General features: G+C 49.5%; 8 protein-coding genes across 8 annotated transcripts; 3 read left to right on the plus strand and 5 right to left on the minus strand.

Moving 5' to 3' along the window:
* Positions 1-170: 170 nt before the first annotated feature.
* On the plus strand, positions 171-2,929 carry ABOM_011295 (crossover junction endodeoxyribonuclease; the record flags this gene model as incomplete). The annotated part of the gene is made up of 2 exons (XM_022538423.1): positions 171-184; positions 301-2,929. 2 exons carry the CDS (start codon positions 171-173, stop codon positions 2,927-2,929), a joined length of 2,643 nt encoding a protein of 880 aa, XP_022383877.1.
* A 651-nt stretch (positions 2,930-3,580) lies between these two features.
* Positions 3,581-4,729, minus strand: ABOM_011296 (diacylglycerol/polyprenol kinase family protein; the record flags this gene model as incomplete). Its single annotated transcript, XM_022538424.1, has 1 exon — positions 3,581-4,729. The coding sequence occupies one exon, from the start codon at positions 4,727-4,729 to the stop codon at positions 3,581-3,583; it is 1,149 nt and encodes a 382-aa protein (XP_022383878.1).
* A 564-nt stretch (positions 4,730-5,293) lies between these two features.
* On the plus strand, positions 5,294-7,266 carry spb4 (ATP-dependent RNA helicase SPB4; the record flags this gene model as incomplete). Its single annotated transcript, XM_022538425.1, has 2 exons — positions 5,294-5,583; positions 5,640-7,266. 2 exons carry the CDS (start codon positions 5,294-5,296, stop codon positions 7,264-7,266), a joined length of 1,917 nt encoding a protein of 638 aa, XP_022383879.1.
* A 1,707-nt stretch (positions 7,267-8,973) lies between these two features.
* ABOM_011298 (uncharacterized protein) lies at positions 8,974-11,647 on the minus strand (the record flags this gene model as incomplete). The annotated part of the gene is made up of 3 exons (XM_022538426.1): positions 8,974-10,313; positions 10,368-10,881; positions 10,946-11,647. 3 exons carry the CDS (start codon positions 11,645-11,647, stop codon positions 8,974-8,976), a joined length of 2,556 nt encoding a protein of 851 aa, XP_022383870.1.
* Positions 11,648-11,949: 302 nt separating this feature from the next.
* Positions 11,950-12,390, minus strand: ABOM_011299 (uncharacterized protein; the record flags this gene model as incomplete). The annotated part of the gene is made up of 1 exon (XM_022538427.1): positions 11,950-12,390. The coding sequence occupies one exon, from the start codon at positions 12,388-12,390 to the stop codon at positions 11,950-11,952; it is 441 nt and encodes a 146-aa protein (XP_022383871.1).
* Positions 12,391-13,338: 948 nt separating this feature from the next.
* On the minus strand, positions 13,339-14,307 carry ABOM_011300 (mitochondrial 37S ribosomal protein uS15m; the record flags this gene model as incomplete). Its single annotated transcript, XM_022538428.1, has 2 exons — positions 13,339-14,207; positions 14,262-14,307. The coding sequence occupies 2 exons, from the start codon at positions 14,305-14,307 to the stop codon at positions 13,339-13,341; spliced, it is 915 nt and encodes a 304-aa protein (XP_022383864.1).
* A 336-nt stretch (positions 14,308-14,643) lies between these two features.
* rps0 (40S ribosomal protein uS2) lies at positions 14,644-15,610 on the plus strand (the record flags this gene model as incomplete). The annotated part of the gene is made up of 2 exons (XM_022538429.1): positions 14,644-14,813; positions 14,881-15,610. 2 exons carry the CDS (start codon positions 14,644-14,646, stop codon positions 15,608-15,610), a joined length of 900 nt encoding a protein of 299 aa, XP_022383865.1.
* Positions 15,611-16,479: 869 nt separating this feature from the next.
* Positions 16,480-17,363, minus strand: ABOM_011302 (putative Rho-like small GTPase; the record flags this gene model as incomplete). Its single annotated transcript, XM_022538430.1, has 4 exons — positions 16,480-16,641; positions 16,738-16,857; positions 16,917-17,151; positions 17,272-17,363. The coding sequence occupies 4 exons, from the start codon at positions 17,361-17,363 to the stop codon at positions 16,480-16,482; spliced, it is 609 nt and encodes a 202-aa protein (XP_022383862.1).
* Between the last annotated feature and the right edge of the window lie 193 nt (positions 17,364-17,556).

A 17,556-nucleotide genomic window follows, 5' to 3' on the forward strand; every position in this document is an offset into this window, starting at 1 on the left:
CACCACGGCTTTAGTGAGGACGGATCTACATCGGACCGCCGCGCGCCCCCCCGACGTCAACAAACAACTCTCATACATACAATATTCAGAACTCTCCACGTCTATACCGTCAGGAATACTGCAAATTGGGTGTTTTGGTGTTTTTAATTTGTAATTTCGACTCCAGCTTAATGGGGATTCCGGGGTAAGTGAAGTCATTTCGGTTAACTCAGGCAGAAAAACCATCTAAATATATATCTCTCTTTTCGCAACGGCTTTCCTTACGAGTCTAAAAATTGAGCACTAGCTGACACAAATTAGGCTCATCAATGCAATTGGGCCTGGCGAGCGCATATCTCTATCAAAACTAGCAATAACCCATCTAGAGCGAACAGCGAGGCCTATTCGTGTTGCAGTGGATATTTCAATATGGCTATTCCAGGTGCAGGCAGGTCGCGGCGGCAAAAATCCGGAGCTACGGACTTTGTTCTACAGGTTGCTGAAATTCTTAGCCCTTCCTGTCCACCCGTTGTTTGTCTATGACGGGAAACATAAGCCGCCCTTTAAGAGAGGCAAAGCTACGGGAAGTAGTTATGGAAGTGCACCTATCATTGGGCTTTCCAAGATCTTGGTCGATCTGTTCAGATTTCCTCGTCATGATGCGCCCGGGGAAGCAGAGGCGGAGTGCGCCAGACTGCAGAGGGCAGGTGTCGTGGACGCGGTGATGAGCAATGATGTTGATGCTCTCATGTTTGGGTCAACGTTGACGATTATGAATTTCTCCAAGGAAAGCGGGAGTGGCACGTCTGCCGCAACGCACGTTACCTGTTATGAAATAGGGAAACTTAACTCATCCTCATGCTCAAGACTGGATCCTGCTGGCATGATCTTATTTGCTATGTTAAGCGGAGGCGATTATCTGCCATCCGGAGTTCCGAAGTGTGGTAGCAAGCTCGCTGCAGAAATTGCAAGAGCTGGATTCGGGGAAGATCTTTTGGAAGTGCTCAACTTAGAAGAAACTGAGCTTGACATGAAGCTGAACGATTGGAGAGAAAGGCTCCAGTATGAGCTTGACGTGAACGAAAGTGGTTATTTTCAGACCAAACACAAGGCTGTTCGAATTCCGGAAAGCTTCCCAGACAGGACAGTCTTGTCGTATTATGCCAAACCTAGAGTATCAACATCAAAGGATCTCGAAGTTTTACAACGCCGCTTAGAGACTGCCTGGGATCGGGAAATTGATGCTTTGGAATTAAGAAGATTTGTTGCGGATACTTTTGAGTGGAAGTATCGCTCTGGGGCAAGGAAAGTGATAAGGTTGCTTGCCGAACCTCTCGTTTCTTACCGACTTCGTCTCCGGAAGGACTTGACTGCGTTTCCTTTCAGGTTATCTGAAAGCGATGCACCAATGCTCCAGAAAGTTTATAAGAGCAGGACGAGTTTCAGCACAGATGGCTTAACAGAGCTGCAAGTTGATTTTGTCCCGATTGATATTGTTGGCTTAGATCTGCTCGCTGAGGAACCCAATCCTCCACTTCCTCCGCAAGAAACGGCGGCTTCAGGCGATGAGGAGGAAGATGTAGAAGTTAATGTTGAGCCTGCGCCGCAGTCACCGGTTAAGAAACGTGCCACGAAGCGATTTGATCCTTATTCCTCAGAGAAAATTTGGGTGTTTGAAACATTGGCTACGATTGGAATCCCCGAGGTTGTGCAAAGTTGGAAGCAGGAAGAGTCTGAGAAGGCCTCTGTTCCTAAAAAGTCAAGAACTAGGAAAACAGGGCCAAAGAAGAAGGGACCGATAGATCCAGGCATGAAGCGAGGAAGTATCCTGAAATATGGCACTCTCACCAAAGAAAGATCCGAGATCACGCAACTCAAACAGGCACAGCTCTTTGAAGCAGCAATATCATCAACATCGACGCCAAAGAAGCACAGTGCATCAAATGTGCAAGGCTCCCTGAGCGCTTCCAGAGAATTGCCTAGCCATGGCCTGTATTACCAACAGCAAACGACCGCTTACAATCGAGGCGAAGGTTTTGATAATTTAACCGATATGTTCTCTTTATGCAATATATCACCTAACGTGGGCATCAAACGGCATCCAGTGACTACTCAGCCTCCTCCCAGAGGTAGACGTGGGGTAGTCCTCTCGGGCGACTCTGAGGTAGAGGCTCTAGAAGTTTCAGGCGCAGAGACTTTGGACTGCTCTCTACCTCCTTTGTCTCCGGGGAGAATCCGTATAAGCTATTCCAATGTTAGCTATAATGACATGACCATAACAGACAATATGGAGCATTCTCCCTCTGTACATGCGAAGTGCCGCAACAGGTCAAAGCACGATCAAAGTATATTCAAAACTCAGCGCTCTCAAGGGGTCCAGAAGCTGGAGCAAGCCATATCCTCGTTGCTTTTGGATGATAGTAAACCACATGGATCTACCAAAGAACGATCGCATTCATCGAATATTGCCATACCTGCTGCTAGGCGATATCTGCAAAAGCCAGAGGTTAGAAAGCCACATTATGATTGGACTATCCCCAAATCTCGGCCGGATGGTGCCTCGATAGATTTGGAAGAAGTTAGGCCGCCTAGTGTCCCGGATATTCTGGAGAAAATGGCTTTTGGAAAGCGTACAACGCAACGGAAAAGCAGAGTGGAGACCCTTACCACACCACCAAAACCATGCAAGAAAGACACTTCGGAGCCTGCAAAGTCGGAAACAAAGACAAACAATTTAAGGGATATAAAGAAAGACGCCATCAAGTCCAGTTCCTATGCAGAATCTGTCGTAGTTGGCGATGGGTACTGGACACTAGACACAGCTCCAGAAGTTGGGATGGCCTCAGATGAATCAAAATCTGAAGTTGACAACAACACCACGAATGAGAGTGCAAGAAATTGCAGAGGCAAGAAACGGCTCCCACGCGTGAGCATTTTGGACCTTAGTTGAACCGATATTTCTAACTTGTTTGCGTGCCTTGGACTCATGAATTTGTATTCCCTTGTCCTTTCTCTCCCGTTCTTGAGCGTTCTAAAAAGGGGATTGGGATCTAATACTCAGGCGTTGGTGGAACTAGGGTTAAAGCACTATTTTGTTCTTTCACGTATTCAATATTAAGCACTATCCTTCTGATATCTAGCTAGATTAAGTACATACATGGATACATAATCATACTGAGATAAACAAAAAAATGATATGAACCCAGAATCGGAACAAAACACCCAGGCCCGCAGCCCTACTAGAAGCTGCGGAGCCATCGAATTCGCTAGTCAAAGGTAGTTCTCTTCTATCTATAAAGCAAAGCAGAGGATCTTCGTCGGTATTTAGCAGAATAAGAGGTGTTGGCGCTAGCTTCCAGTGGTATAATAAGAAGAGTAAAAGGAAGACAGGTAAAAGAAAGAAAGCAGACAAGGAAAGAGAGACGAGTATAGACAAATGGACTCGTTCAAAAAACAAAGAATTCGCGGTATCAAACAAAAAAGGTATCACCTTTTCGCTGCCCATCCGATTCTAGACCCTTAATCGATACAAGACCAAGTACGATATGTAGACAGAAAGGGAAGCCAAAAACAAACGCCGGAGATGGTATCCTTCAAATCTTCAACCAAAAACCTTCAAAAAGCCCCATAAACCTATTCCACTCAGGATGGGGATGGTGAAATTGTCATCCCAGCCGAAAAGGTCCACGAACTCACTGCCGGCTGCTACCAGACCAGAGACAACGCTCATGACGCCGAGTGCCAAGGGGCCCGAGATAACAGTGTCCGCTGTCCAGCCGATGAGATTCTTGACTGTGTCTGGTATGAGATTGAGACGGCCGGTGAACATGAATGCGTTCTCTGGGTCGCTGGGGAAAGGACCGACGTTGGGTACGAAGAGACCCCAGAACGCAGCGGCAGTGACCACTCCAACAAGCCACGCGCTCAAGGTTCCAGCAAAGCTCTTGCCTTTGCGCAGCTGGAACGTGTGCCGGCCGTAGAGACGACCGAAGGTAGAAGCGGCGGTGTCGCACCAACTTAGGAGCAGTACGCCCATGACTCCTACATCCTTGGGGAAAAAGCGCAAGACCGCATATGCGCCAAGCAGATACCAGATCACGCCATTGTACCCTTTTACTTCGGTCTCCCGCATGAGCGCCCCAACGCAGCGAATGTAAAGCTTATTGATTGTCTCAGAGCGGTGACGAACCACGTCCACTGCGGCTATTGGTACTAGCGCCCCGAACAGCCAGGGAGTGATTTGGGTAGTTTGGATGCCACGGCTGTACAGGTGAAGAGTAAAGAAGCCGATTGACACGTGGAGGGCCTTGCGCGGTATTTCATGCCGATGGATAAAACTGCGATAGCGTGTATGAAGAGGAATAAGCCCCATAGGGGAGGGGGATCGCGAGATGCTATGCGCGATACCGTCAGCCTTCCCAAGCGGCGATAAGAATCCGTTGGGCTTTGCTCCGCCGTTTATTTGTGTCTCGGGGCTTGTTGCAGGCTGCATCGGGTTGGATTTCCGCTTCCTTTGCCTAGTTGATCCCGGAGGACCAGTCGGACTCCCAGAACGAGTCCGCGAGCGCCTTGATACCGACTCCCGCTCATTATTGCTTTCCTCTGATACATCTACTAGTCGCTGTCGTCGCGCTGCAGAGCGAGTTGTGGGGGCAGAGTATCCGTCCCTGGATCGTGACCTGCTTTCTGAAGGAGCAGGCGAAGGAGATATGACTCGAGGAGTCTCCGGGATCGCATCTTGGGAAGACATATTGACTGCTCGTAGGGCAAACGGCGGAAGAATCGGAGATTGAACTAACCCAGACAATGGTCGCCGAGTTGGAGAGGAACGATTGCAGGCAGAGATGCTGGGGATTAAGAAACTGTCTGCTTCTAACGACGCAATGGTGGGCGACTATATACACAAAAGTGAAAGATGTATTATTGATGTCGAGTGATGCGCAAAGGAATAACACTGCCACACATAACGTTATGGTCTCAGCTAAAGATCGACACAGCCAGGAAACCACAAAAGGACAAGTATGGCGGAATATCCGAAGGGTATCAGCCTGCTGCCGACAGCCTACCACCGATTTTTTCTGATTTATTGTCGTGTCGACAGAAATAATTCGCCGAGCCTTCCGCCAAATCCGTATAGTGTCACGTGTGACCGGGCAGAAACACTCACCGCCCACGATATCTAATCAGTAACTGATAAGGCCTTTTTTTCTAGATTTTTTTTAATATGGTTGTATGGGCGACGGAAGTTCCCTCGTTCGAATAATTTGTTGAGGATAGGCTCATAAGGGAATCAATCCTTCTCCAGGCTGTCAAAATGGCCCCAAAACCGCCAGCTGGTACATCTTCTAGAGCCTGGGATGGTGTCTCACCTTCTCTGTCGGAATGGGTGCTGGAAGCCGTTTCGTCTATGGGCTTCACGCGGATGACGCCCGTGCAGGCGTCCGCTATTCCTCTATTCATGGCCCACAAAGATGTTGTAGTCGAGGCCGTTACTGGAAGTGGAAAGACTTTATCTTTTTTAATTCCCATCGTGGAAAAACTCCTACGTCTTGAAGAACCTATCAAAAAACATCACGTTGGCGCGATCATCATTTCCCCGACGAGGTAGCCATAGTCTTTGCTTAGGAAAGAAAGTACAAGTATGCTGACTACAAGTACAGGGAACTTGCATCACAAATCTACCATGTGCTACTCTCATTACTCGCATTCCACCCTCCATCTGCCTCCGTCATTAACCCTTCAGAAGACAATGACGTTCTCCGGCAAAAATTCCCATCGTCTACCCTTAAGGTTGTTCCCCAGCTCCTTCTCGGAGGTTCTACTACGCCAGCAGAAGACCTAAGCAAATTCTTGAAGCAATCGCCAAACCTGCTCATCTCCACACCTGGACGTTTGTTGGAACTACTCTCTTCACCTCATGTCCACTGTCCCCAGTCTTCGTTCGAGATGCTCGTCTTGGACGAGGCAGACAGACTTCTGGATCTTGGGTTCAAAGAAACTCTGCAGAATATCATACGCCGGTTACCCAAACAAAGGCGGACGGGATTGTTTAGCGCAAGTATCAGTGAAGCCGTTGATCAGATTGTGCGGGTTGGTTTGCGCAATCCTGTGAAGGTCATGGTTAAGGTCAAAGGAGCTTCAGGTTCCCAGGACAAGCGAACACCTGCAAGCTTACAAATGACATACCTTACGACACCCACGATTCACAAATTCCCCGTCTTGAAGCAAATTCTCCATTCCGTTGATCCAACTCCCCAGAAAACCATATTTTTCGCCTCAACCTGCTCAGGAGTTGATTATCTCTCTGCGATCTTACCATTGATACTTGATGACGATTTCCAGCTCATTCCACTACATGGAAAGCACCCGGCGAACGTCCGTGAAAAGAACTTCAACCGATTCGTGAATTCATACAGCCCCGCAATTCTACTAACAACGGATGTCGCTTCTCGTGGTTTGGATATCCCATCTGTTGACCTCGTTGTCCAGATAGATCCTCCATCGGATCCTAAAACATTTATTCATCGATGTGGCCGTGCTGGCAGAGCCGGCCGAAGGGGTCTAAGCGTGGTCTTGTTGCATCCAGGACGGGAGGAAGACTATGTATCTTTCCTCGAAGTTCGCAAGACTCCAGTAGCTCCTTTCCCACATTCCATCTCCTTCTCAGATTCCGAAGCTACTGCAGCTACGAATGCGGCCCGCAAGGCTGTGCTGGCAGACCGTGCACTCCATGATCGTGGCCAAAAGGCTTTTGTCAGTTGGTTAAGGAGTTATAGCAAACACCAGGCGAGCAGCATTTTCCGTGTCGCAGATCTTGACTGGGAGAGTTTAGGGAAGGCATGGGGTCTGCTGAAGCTACCCAAAATGCCCGAATTGAGGAACTTTACTGGTGACCGGACCCTCGGTGTCAATCTGAATTGGGATGACTATAAATACAAAGACAAACAACGAGAGAAACGCCGCATAGAATTGCTTCAAGAGAGCAAAGAAGCAGACGGTACACAAGAGACCTCTAACAAGAGAAAGGCCAACGAGACCACCTCATGGAGCAATAAGCTTGAGGATAGAAACAAAAAGCAAAAGCGACGAGAGCAAAAGCAACGTCGACAGGAGAAGAATAGGTGGGAGAAGATGACTGAAGAAGAGCAGCAGAAGGTGCGGGAGACGGAGCAAATGGTGGAAAGTATCAGAGTGAAGAACGAAGAAGAGAGGCGACTTAGACGCGCAGGAAAGACCGAGGCAGCAAACGCTGGCAAGGATGAGGAAGAGTTTGAAGGGTTTGATTAAGAAAAGTTACAGAGATACCTCTTTGTTTGCTTTGGATATATATGACGTCTGAATCTATATCTCATAGCGCCGTGATCGAACGGAATGATCAACCTACATGTATAGTAAATGTACATACTTGAACATAGAGAGCATTCCTTCCATCATGGACTTAGTTGAATATCCATAACCACTGAACCCTCACATCATGTAGCATTTTACTATACCATCGCTCGATTAGGACTGCCCTCCAAGCTTAACCCAGCTGTCCGCATGTCCTCGATAACCCTGAAATACAACCCACTATGAAGACCACACCATTCACCTGTCCTGTCTTGTCTCGTCGTTCAAATGCCGCTTAGTACCCGCTCCCTGCATCCTATCCACCTATGACGGGTCCACATCAAGCATACTCCTCGGCGGCGCTGGTAACAACGACGGAAGACCAGAGGATGGTACACGTTCACGCACAGCCGAATTCTTGCCAGACATGCTCTGGTCAGATCGCTGAAACCCCTCGAAGGGACCAGGCATGCGCGAAGAAGAGGGAGCAGTTGCAAACGAAGAAAACGGCGGCAAAACAACAACAGTTGTGTTGCACACGCCCGGGAGCCCATTTCCAACCTCCAAATGAGACATGTCTCGATTTTCTGCCTGACTCATCTGCCCAAGTCGTGGCAGGTGGCTACTGCACAGTTTGCAGTACCGCGGGGCAATGTCAATCAGAATGAATCGGTTGCAGCAGGCGACTATCACGGGCTGTGGGTTGTTGTTTGGTGAAGGGTAGTATTGGGCTTTGATGCATGGTTGGAGCAGTTGAAGGAAATCGCAGGTGCAGTGCGGTTGGTTGGGTTGGTAGTAACACATTCTTTCTATTGGTTTGAGGTTGTTCGTTTGAAGGGGACATATGGGGAATGCCTACAAGGTTGGGTGAGACGGGGAAGATAGTGTCGCTTTGGTGGGGGAGGGAGGTGATTTTTATGTTATCCTCCAGAGGGCTGCTCTCTATGAGCCTGAGTTTGGGGGTCGATCTGGGCTCACTATTGTGAGACAGGGGCGTACCTGTTGCATGACGACGGTGTAGGAATATGCCTCGAGAGGCAATGAAGGCTCAGCTTGAGTGTCAGCGTCCACTGTGAGACATTTGGAGGTTCTCTCATTATAAGATTACCCGAGACATGAAGACAAGTGGCAAGCTGTGGATGTATTCAAGAGCAATAATCTTGGCCAGGGATGTAGTAGCCTTAAAGAAGCAGACTGGATAACCGAGGGGGTTCTAAAAATAATACGCAAGTGTATTGTAGATATAAACAATTCCCATTTGCCAAAAAAGAGAGACGCCTGAATGCGAGAATCAACGCAAATAACATGATGCTCATGCATAGCTCCAAATACAATGATTTAACAAACTCCGGCATACCATAGAAACCAGTACCATCGACCGTGATCCCAAAGACAGAAAGTCATCAACTAGAGGGTCTAGAACTTCATCCAATAGGCTGAAGGAGACCGCAGCTAGCCATGCCCATACAACAAATATGTATACCCAAACTCCAGCTATCAAACCTAGCAATAATCCTTCGAACAGCCCTTTGGGCCCATCTAAATCCCTCGGACGAGGAACGTGGCGAATCAGCCAGGTAAAAAAGGTCGAAGAAAAACCACTTAAACATAAACAACATAAAAGGGGAAGAGCAGATATCGTTCCGATCAATTATAGTCAAGACTTCATTTCAAAGTCCTTTTGAATTCTTCAAAACTCTGGCGAAAAGCAAGGTACGCTGGTTCAATCTCGGAGTCGTCCCAAATCGTAGCAAGGAGTTGCATGGAGGTAGAACTAACACCAAGGCTCTCTTCATAGCTTTGCCTTGCCGGCCACCTAAGTTGACTGAGGTCTCCAGAAGGACAATTCTGATAAAGCCATTCTGCGTCACGAGCGAATTCATCATCACCGAAGTTTTCGGGTTCGTCAACTTTAGCAGGCTTTGCAATCAAGTCGGATTTCTTGGTTGTCTGGTTGGAGGCAATAGTATCGGGAGTGGCAGTCAATGGACTAGCATATCGGCTTGCAGTACGGAGACCACTAGGGGTCTTCGGCTTGTATTTCTCTGCTTGGGACCGCACCCTTGCAAGAGCTTCCTCGTCCACTTTACCTGGGGTTGATGGATGAGCCCGAGAGGCATGGCGAGATGCAGGAGATTGAGCATCATGGCCATCTTCTTCCTGTGCGGCTTGGGAGGGGCTAGGGGCGGTAACATTTGTTGACGAGGACAAACCAGTAGTCTCAGAGTCATCTGAGGCCGCGTCATAGTCGAGCTGAAAAGTACCTTGGGTGTTGGGGACGAATCCCGGATGCCGCTGAGAAGGTTGCTCAGTGCGAGCAGATGGTGTTGGTGAATCATTACCCATCCCAACGAAGTGTGTTCCGCGATAGGGATCAGTGGCGCGAGCACGCGAACGAAGCTTAGAAGGAGTGTCCTCTGGGCTTGCATCAAAACGCACCTTTTTGGATGACTGTCTGTCTGTACGGAGGGCACTGCGGGCTACAGACTTTGCTAGGCCATCGGCTTTCTTGCGTTCGCTCTGCTTGGATGGAGTTTCTGCCGCCTCATCCTCACTTTCAGAACTATAACAGAAATAATCCAAGTCCAATCCATAGCTAGATCCGGCTGGGTTGGGAATCACATCGGGCGATGGAGACCGCTTGCGCTTCCTTTGCTCCGCATCGCTAGATGCTTGAGACGTCTCAGGTTCTTCAGCTTGGACACCTGATGCTGCAGTCTGTTGAGGCTCAGGCTTCTGCGCCTGCGCCTGTTCAGTGTGGTGCGAATCCGGGGCAGCCACCTCTGGGGACACCGTGGAGGGCTTAGGAATGTCACCAAGGTAAAGGGACCTGTCAATGGGAGCAGGGAAAAGTGAATAAGATAAGTTACGGGCACGCTTCTTCGGAGGCTGCGAAGGCCCTTCACTCAAACGCCAGCGAGATCGTCCTTCCGTTTGAGGACCAGCTGATTCAGGGTCAAGAGACCTTGTGCGAGTAATACGTTCTGACGATGGTTCAATTGTCGCTACAATTTGTTAGCAAATAACAAGGGAAAAAGTTGGGGGAGGTGGGGGCTTACATTGATCTTCCGAGCTTTCAGAAGGCCGACGAAATGGCAATAGCCGCGAGAAGGAACGAGGTACAGAGCTGAGCAGTCCACGTAGATTCCATCCACGCTGAGGAGTTTCTGGAGTGTTTCTCCCTGGTGTTGATGGTTCTTGAAGCGCAGACGACTCATCTGCTGAGCTTTGATTAGTTGGTAAGCTCGGTTCCATCGTAAAGTCAAATGTTGTTTGTGGAAGCCGTGGGCTCGGACTTGAAGGGACTTTTTCTGCATTCTGGCGGTCAGCCTCTAGCTGACGAAGATAGTCGGGAAGGCGGAAGAGTGTCGATTCAATCCGGCCATGTTTTTCGGCTTCTCGACGAGCAAGCCTTGCGGAGAAGGGGGCCGCCCTGGTCTGAATCCGGCGCGAAAGGGGGGTACGCCGGTTGGCAAAGGGGGTACTTCCTGGCGGACCCAAATTCCGGCGCTTGTTTGCCGCGGGAGTCACGGGGGCTGTCCGATCTTCGTCGCTGGTCTCCTCGTGGGCTCTCTTCCTATTAACTGTGTCGGTCAGCTTGGGTTTCTCGTAGGACCGGTCAGCGCTTTCCTGGTACGACCAAGGGGGCCGTCGATTTCTCGGCGAGATCCTCTTGAGGCCCGCCACTTGAGTAACATGGTCCGGCACTCAACCGCAATTCTCGAGTGGGTTCGAGCTCCTCAGGAAGCGGGGAGAGTATTGCCGGGAACCATGTAGGCAAGAGGCCCGCTACACGAGTCGACGGAGTCGACCGAGGTAAGGATGGATCTGCGGACTCTGCCCCAGCTGGACAAAGTAGAGGGCCCAGAATCAGTTCGGGCTCCTCCGCCAACGGACCTCCCACGCCGTAAGGTTCGCCGTAGATAGACGACAGCATAATTGGGATCGAATCAAACAGCGTGTGAGGTCTCTGCTGAACCCGCTCCAGAAGCCCAAAGATGTCCATTGACGGACAGACTGGCGCATCCTCGGAAAAGATTGAGGCAAACGTAGGAGTATCAACAGAGGCACTCGAAACAACAGTTGCCTGGGAATTGGCGGCGGTTTGGAAGACGTCACCCGAGCTGGAGGTATCTCCGGCAGGCAACTGTGTTTCGAGTAACCACATTGGCAGTGAGAGTGACTCTGTTAGAAGAATGGCCACAGAAGAGCAAGGGACAGATTCGGTAATAGCCAATTTGCTGAAATGTTCCACTAACGCCTCCACCTGCTCATACTCTGCGGCCATTCTTCCTTCGGAGTCCGTAACGAAAGTGGAGATGGGGTCAATCTCCGACATCTCACTAAAGTCATCCGTAGTAAAACTCTGCAAGGGCTTCTACAGCTGACTCTCTCCACTCTGCTACGGTTGGTTCCACCACAGCTGGCTCAGAGGTGCTGGGTTCTTCCCCAAGCACCAAGGGCCCCCCTATCTAAGGGGAGATCGTAGAGCGACATGCCACCACCATCAGACGGTGTCTTCGACCGCTTAGGTAGGGGTGGTCCTATGTCGCTGATATTGTTGATCTGGTATTGATACCATCTGAAATCGACAATGTTTGGCGGCGCACTCCAGGGAAGCGCTGACCGGGCGGGGTGTGCTTAGGGGTATTTTGGGTCCATATGGTACTCACGCATAAGGGAAGAGCTTTTCAGCTCTGAAAGAACTGTATTATCTGCCAGTGTAACAGAATCTGGGTCCTGGGACTCGTTTGCGAGGTTTTCTTTGTCGCCCAGGGGCGCGGTCTCGGCGCGTTCTTCATTGTTATGGGATTCATGTTGGCTACCGTCGGCGGTTTGATTCTCCGTCTTGCGAGTTGACTTCCTTGTCGCTCGCTGAGGGGCTTTTCTCGTCTGTGTCTTTGCGGCTCTGGTGATCTTTTTGGTGGTGTCTTGACTTTTTGGTCGAGTTGTGGTTTGGGTGGAGACTGAAGGTTGCGCGTTTGGTTGCGAGGTGTTCCTAGTAGACCTTGTCCGACGAGGAGCACTGTCATCGAGGGATAAAAAGCCGCCAGGAGATGCTTGCTGCGATCGAGTTCGCATTTTGACGGATTGCCGACTGAGAGTGACTGTGGCTTAGTCGAAGCTCAGCGCGACAGAAAGGTTCACTATATGGTCTAGCTAGCCGAGTAGCCCTCTCTTCAAGACCAATAGAGGTTCGCAGATAAAGAGATATGATGCTCAAAAAATTCGATACAATATGGGGTTCAACTTGCGCGGTGTAGAATTAGTTAAATGGATCGATAGTCAGAAGGGAGATGTAGGAATGAGCGAAAGGTAGGTGAGAGACTTCTGTTTACACTCTATTGTGTTTCTAAGATGCGCCTGGTCAGAAAATTAACATTCACTTACCTGGCTCAACAAGTCCGAGGCATAAACGACGCGGTGGTACTGGGATACCAGAGAACTTTCGCAAATGAATTTCAAAACTCGGGACCACGTCCTGGCAAAATCATGAGGCGGTCAGCTGTCCACCCAATGAAGTCGGTTGCTATACCAGAAGAATTGTAGTATTCAAGTTTACTCTGAATGGCTTCAGCCTTTTTCGTTTTAATTTTTTGTCTTTTGGCATGGGTTTGGAAGGAGTCAAGTCAAATTTAAATTTCTTCTAGCCAAGATAGCATTGGCATAGTGGTCCTAATAGAACACAAAGCGTGCTAGTATAGATTGCTGAAGTGAGGTGCTACTTGCCTTTTTCTACAGATTAGATTTATTTATGCAAGTTCAAGGCCAACGAGTGGGAGAGCAAATTGCCTATGCACGATAATACATATGGCCTAATCACTTCAAATAGTTTCCAGGGGGGTAGAATTGTAATACTTGTACACGGTAAGTCTGTAGATAAAGAAACATCAAGAAAGACCAGGCAAACAAGCGAGCTCTTGCAGCACACAGGGAAGGTATGGATGCCATCTAGTTACACGCCAATGTTGACTTAATAATATAATGAAGAACAAATGAAAACATAACAATACAAACGCTAGCGAGCTATTACATGCTAATCTCACCCTTCCAAGCAGCATCTGACAGGCCCAGTGTTTCGATCAAGTGCTGCCATCTTGGACCACCCCGCTCCTTCCTACGCAGGTACCGAAGCAACTTCTGTCGCTTATGCACGAGGAGTCTCAAGTTTCTCTTGTTATGCTTATCTTTGTTGGTTGTCTGCAAGTGTCTGGACAAGTTCAGAATCTTGGCAGTAAGGATAGCAACCTGGACTTCCGGAGAACCGGTATCCTGGCCAACTCGAGGAGTTTTCTCGGGGTGTTCAGTAGCAGACTGATGCGATACGGCTGCAGGCTTCGGTGGCAAGTTCTTGTCGGTATTGTGCCGTCCAAACGTTTCAATGCAGTTCTGGATATGTAGGCGCATCTGATCTTGCGTGTTTCCATTACCGATCTTCACAATACGGCTGATTGCCTCCTGAGCGTTGCGGTGTTCCTGAAGATGCCTCTCGGATGCCTCCTTCTCAAGCTGAGGGTCTGCAGTGTCCCTGTCTGGGTTTTCGAGGGGAGATGTCAAGGTTTTCGAATATTCCAAGGCATCCTGGAGTCCCTCGGGAGTGACGAAGTAGTTGAGCCTGGCATCTGTGCTTGAAGGGACTTGTGGCCCAGACTTGACCGTTTTGAGCTCTTGGATGAATGGGGTCGGTGCACTTTCCACAGGATCGCCCAGAGAGTTTTCGCGTTCCTCGGCAAGAGCTTGTTGACGAGACAGATTGGCGGCTTTGCGCTGACGTGACTGTGCCATCAAAAACGGATCATGTCGTCGGCGTTCCCTAGTCTCCGCGGATCCCGCCCTAATAGATGTCCTGGAAGGATTCAACGACAACGCAGCAAGCGGGCTCTGAACATGCGAAGACCCTAGCATAACCGGTTATTAACTGGCGCAACACGATGGTTAGGATTGCGGCTTACCAGTAAAAGCCTTGAAGGAAGGCTGGAATAGGAATCGTGGAGGCATATCCGAAGAAACTGACTGGTAACTTCAACCTTTGCAAGACAATCAACTGCCCCAGCTCTGCCAACCTTTACGTCTGAAGGCTCCAAAATCTCGAAGGCCGAGAACAGAGCTAATCCGTATTCGGTAAGGTTCATTCACGTGATTTGGCCACGTAACGGTGGCCTGAGGCTAGCACAATTCGTACCCTAGCCCTAAAATTCACAAACGAAAATCATCCCAACGCGGAGGGCGAAAGTTCACCTTCGCGTCAGTCTTTCCCCCGTCATCACCACTGCGACAAGCGCCAGTCGATTGATATATTCAATTCGCTGTTCATTGCAATATCAATCGCCCACCATGGCCCCCTCTCAGCTTCCCCCGATCTTCAACCCCACCCAGCAGGACATTGAGCAGCTGCTCGCTGCTCAGTGCCACCTGGGTTCCAAGAACCTTCAGGTGCACATGGAGCCTTACCTCTGGAAGACTCGCCCTGACGGTGTCAATGTCATCAACATTGGCAAGACCTGGTAGGCGACTCAGCGAAATTCCGGGGATTTTGCTGCGTGGAAAAACTAACGTGCGCGCAAATAACAGGGAGAAGATCCTTCTTGCTGCCCGTATCATTGCGGCCATCGACAACCCCGCCGATATCTGTGTGATCTCCGCTCGTCCTTACGGCCAGCGTGCTGTCCTGAAGTTCGCTTCTCACACCGGTGCCACCGCCATTGCCGGCCGTTTCACCCCCGGTAACTTCACCAACTACATCACCCGCTCTTTCAAGGAGCCCCGTCTCATCATCGTTACCGACCCTCGCACCGATGCTCAGGCCATCAAGGAGGCCAGCTACGTCAACATCCCCGTCCTCGCTCTTTGCGACACTGACTCCCCCACCGACTTCGTTGATGTTGCTATCCCCACCAACAACAAGGGTCGTCACTCCATCGGTCTCGTCTGGTGGATGCTCGCCCGTGAGGTCCTCCGTCTCCGCGGTACCATCGCTACCCGCGAGACCGAGTGGGATGTCGTCCCTGACCTCTACTTCTACCGTGACCCTGAGGCCGAGGAGAACAAGGAGGTCGCCGAGGAGGCTAAGGTGGCTACTACCGAGGAGGTCGGTGCCGCTCCCATCGAGTCTGGCTTCGCTGGTGAGAACTGGGACACCCAGGGTGCTGGTGCTGGTGTTCCTGGCACTGCTTTCGCTGCTGCTAGCGCTGCTGGTCCTACCAGCTGGGAGGCTGATGGTGCTGACTGGGCCGCCAGCTCCACTCCTGCCGCTGGTGGTGAGAGCTGGGCTGAGACCCAGCCTGCTGAGGGCAAGTGGTAAATAAAATAAATAGCGACAATGGACAGCCGTTACGAGGGGCATGAGTTTTTTCTTTCTGCGAAGAATTGGCGCTGAGGAGGACTGACGTTTTAATTTTCTCTTCACCCATGATCTGACGAGTAACCGACAGCATCACCCGCAAGGAAAACTTCTCTTGACATGTCTATCCTAGTCTCTGTTTGGAAACCTATTTCAAAAGCAAGAAGAAAAAAAGGAGAAAAAGTGATCGAAGTTTCTGATCGGGAACCCTACAACTTGAAGCCGTCTTTTTCTACTTCCCTTGGTATGCTACAGCGAAGTCTCGTTTCTTACAGTCCGTTATCACGTCTTGTCCATGGTTCATCGGGGAGGAATAGCATTGTCAAAAATTGACTGGCGCTTACGAGGGAAAGATATCCAGTTGTTCTATTATCTCGGTGAGCTTCTGGGGGAAAGCCCTGTGCTGTCAATTTCCACAAGGTGGACTTGGTCGTTACCTTGGTTTCTCCCTGCATGTTAATTCTAGTCGTAAATGGAACGTGATACTAGCTACCACATGTACTATCGTGTATCAGCAGTATTCCGAGTAACCCCGGATAAGGCAATGAATGTAGCTCAGAACGTAGGCTCGTGTTAGGGGGCGTACATAGATACCATGGCATAACACCAAAGCTCCCTTTTCGGCTTCTCATGTTTGCCAAACCAAATAAACTTACTACTTTCTCCGTTAACCCTGGGAAGGCAATGACATTTAGCACTTGGTCAGCATGAAACTAGCCAAAAGCGAACAAAAGTACTTCGTCGGATAACCGATCAACTATAGATAGATATATATTCATCATAAAAAGGGTATCACAACACTCGACCGTGGACATATTTCCGCTCCCCCATCAAAGAACTATGCAGCCACCCTGAGTCTGCCCCCCACGATCCGTAGTTGTCATGCCTGCAAGCCTCGCTAGATCCTCGAACGTCTCTGCCAAAAGTTCTCCCGTGACAGCAGAACATTCTGCGTAGCGATCACACCGGAGCTCTTGTGCGATCCGATATGTCTGCTTGAGTCAGTTTTTGCATCCATCAGAAGGTAAGACAACATGGCTCATAAGGAACATTTTCAGGCCGAGGTACCCCAGGAACGAGGCACTTACTTCTTGTGGGTAGATGATACCTTCACCATCTACTCTTAAGTCTCTTTTCAGGCCTACCATCATAACAGGGATCCGCTCCCCCTGACCATGTTGGAAGTACCGGATAACGTCGTGTCGCCACTTTGAAGATCAGTGATTGTAGTTGACTTGTGGAAGAATCGATAAATATGCAAACTCACTGTTCTGAGATTGGTCAAAGTATCTCTGTTGGATATATCAAATGCTAGAAGAACCACGTCCGGCTTCAATGTCGACCAGTGCTGATTGGGACATGCGGTATCATATAACTCGAGGCTAAAGGACTTCTTTGAGAAACGGATATCATAAAGGAAAGGCTGGTCACTGTCTCGTAGGAGCTCAGGTTGGTTATGCGATCTATTTCCATTTGGCCTCCCGCGCCCTTGTTTCAGTGCTCTGAAGCGATAGATTAGTATTCCGCTGGAGGATAGAATTCAAGCATAGGAACTTTCCGACGGTAGGATACGTCTTGGAAGATACGATAAGGGTTTCAATAGCTTTACAGTATAGACTTACGATAAGAATGTCGTTTTACCGCATCCTGGGTCTCCTAGTAGGAGGATGGTCACTGTGTCCTCCTGGTCCGGATGACTCTCTTGGTTCGTCATTAGGGCGAATTCACCAAGTGCTGTGTTGCAGTAGATACGAAAACTTGTTGGTGGATGGGATGGAGTTAGGACAGTTATTGGCTAGCAGAACTTTTCCGAGCCTGTCTGAAGTTATCGTGTTCGAGTAGTAGTTGACGTTGGGTGCTGTGAAGATCAATGGAGCGGAGAGATATAAAAAGTAGATGTCATATCC

This window comes from Aspergillus bombycis (assembly GCF_001792695.1).
Source record: "Aspergillus bombycis strain NRRL26010 chromosome Unknown contig00157, whole genome shotgun sequence".
Lineage (NCBI taxonomy): Eukaryota > Fungi > Ascomycota > Eurotiomycetes > Eurotiales > Aspergillaceae > Aspergillus > Aspergillus bombycis.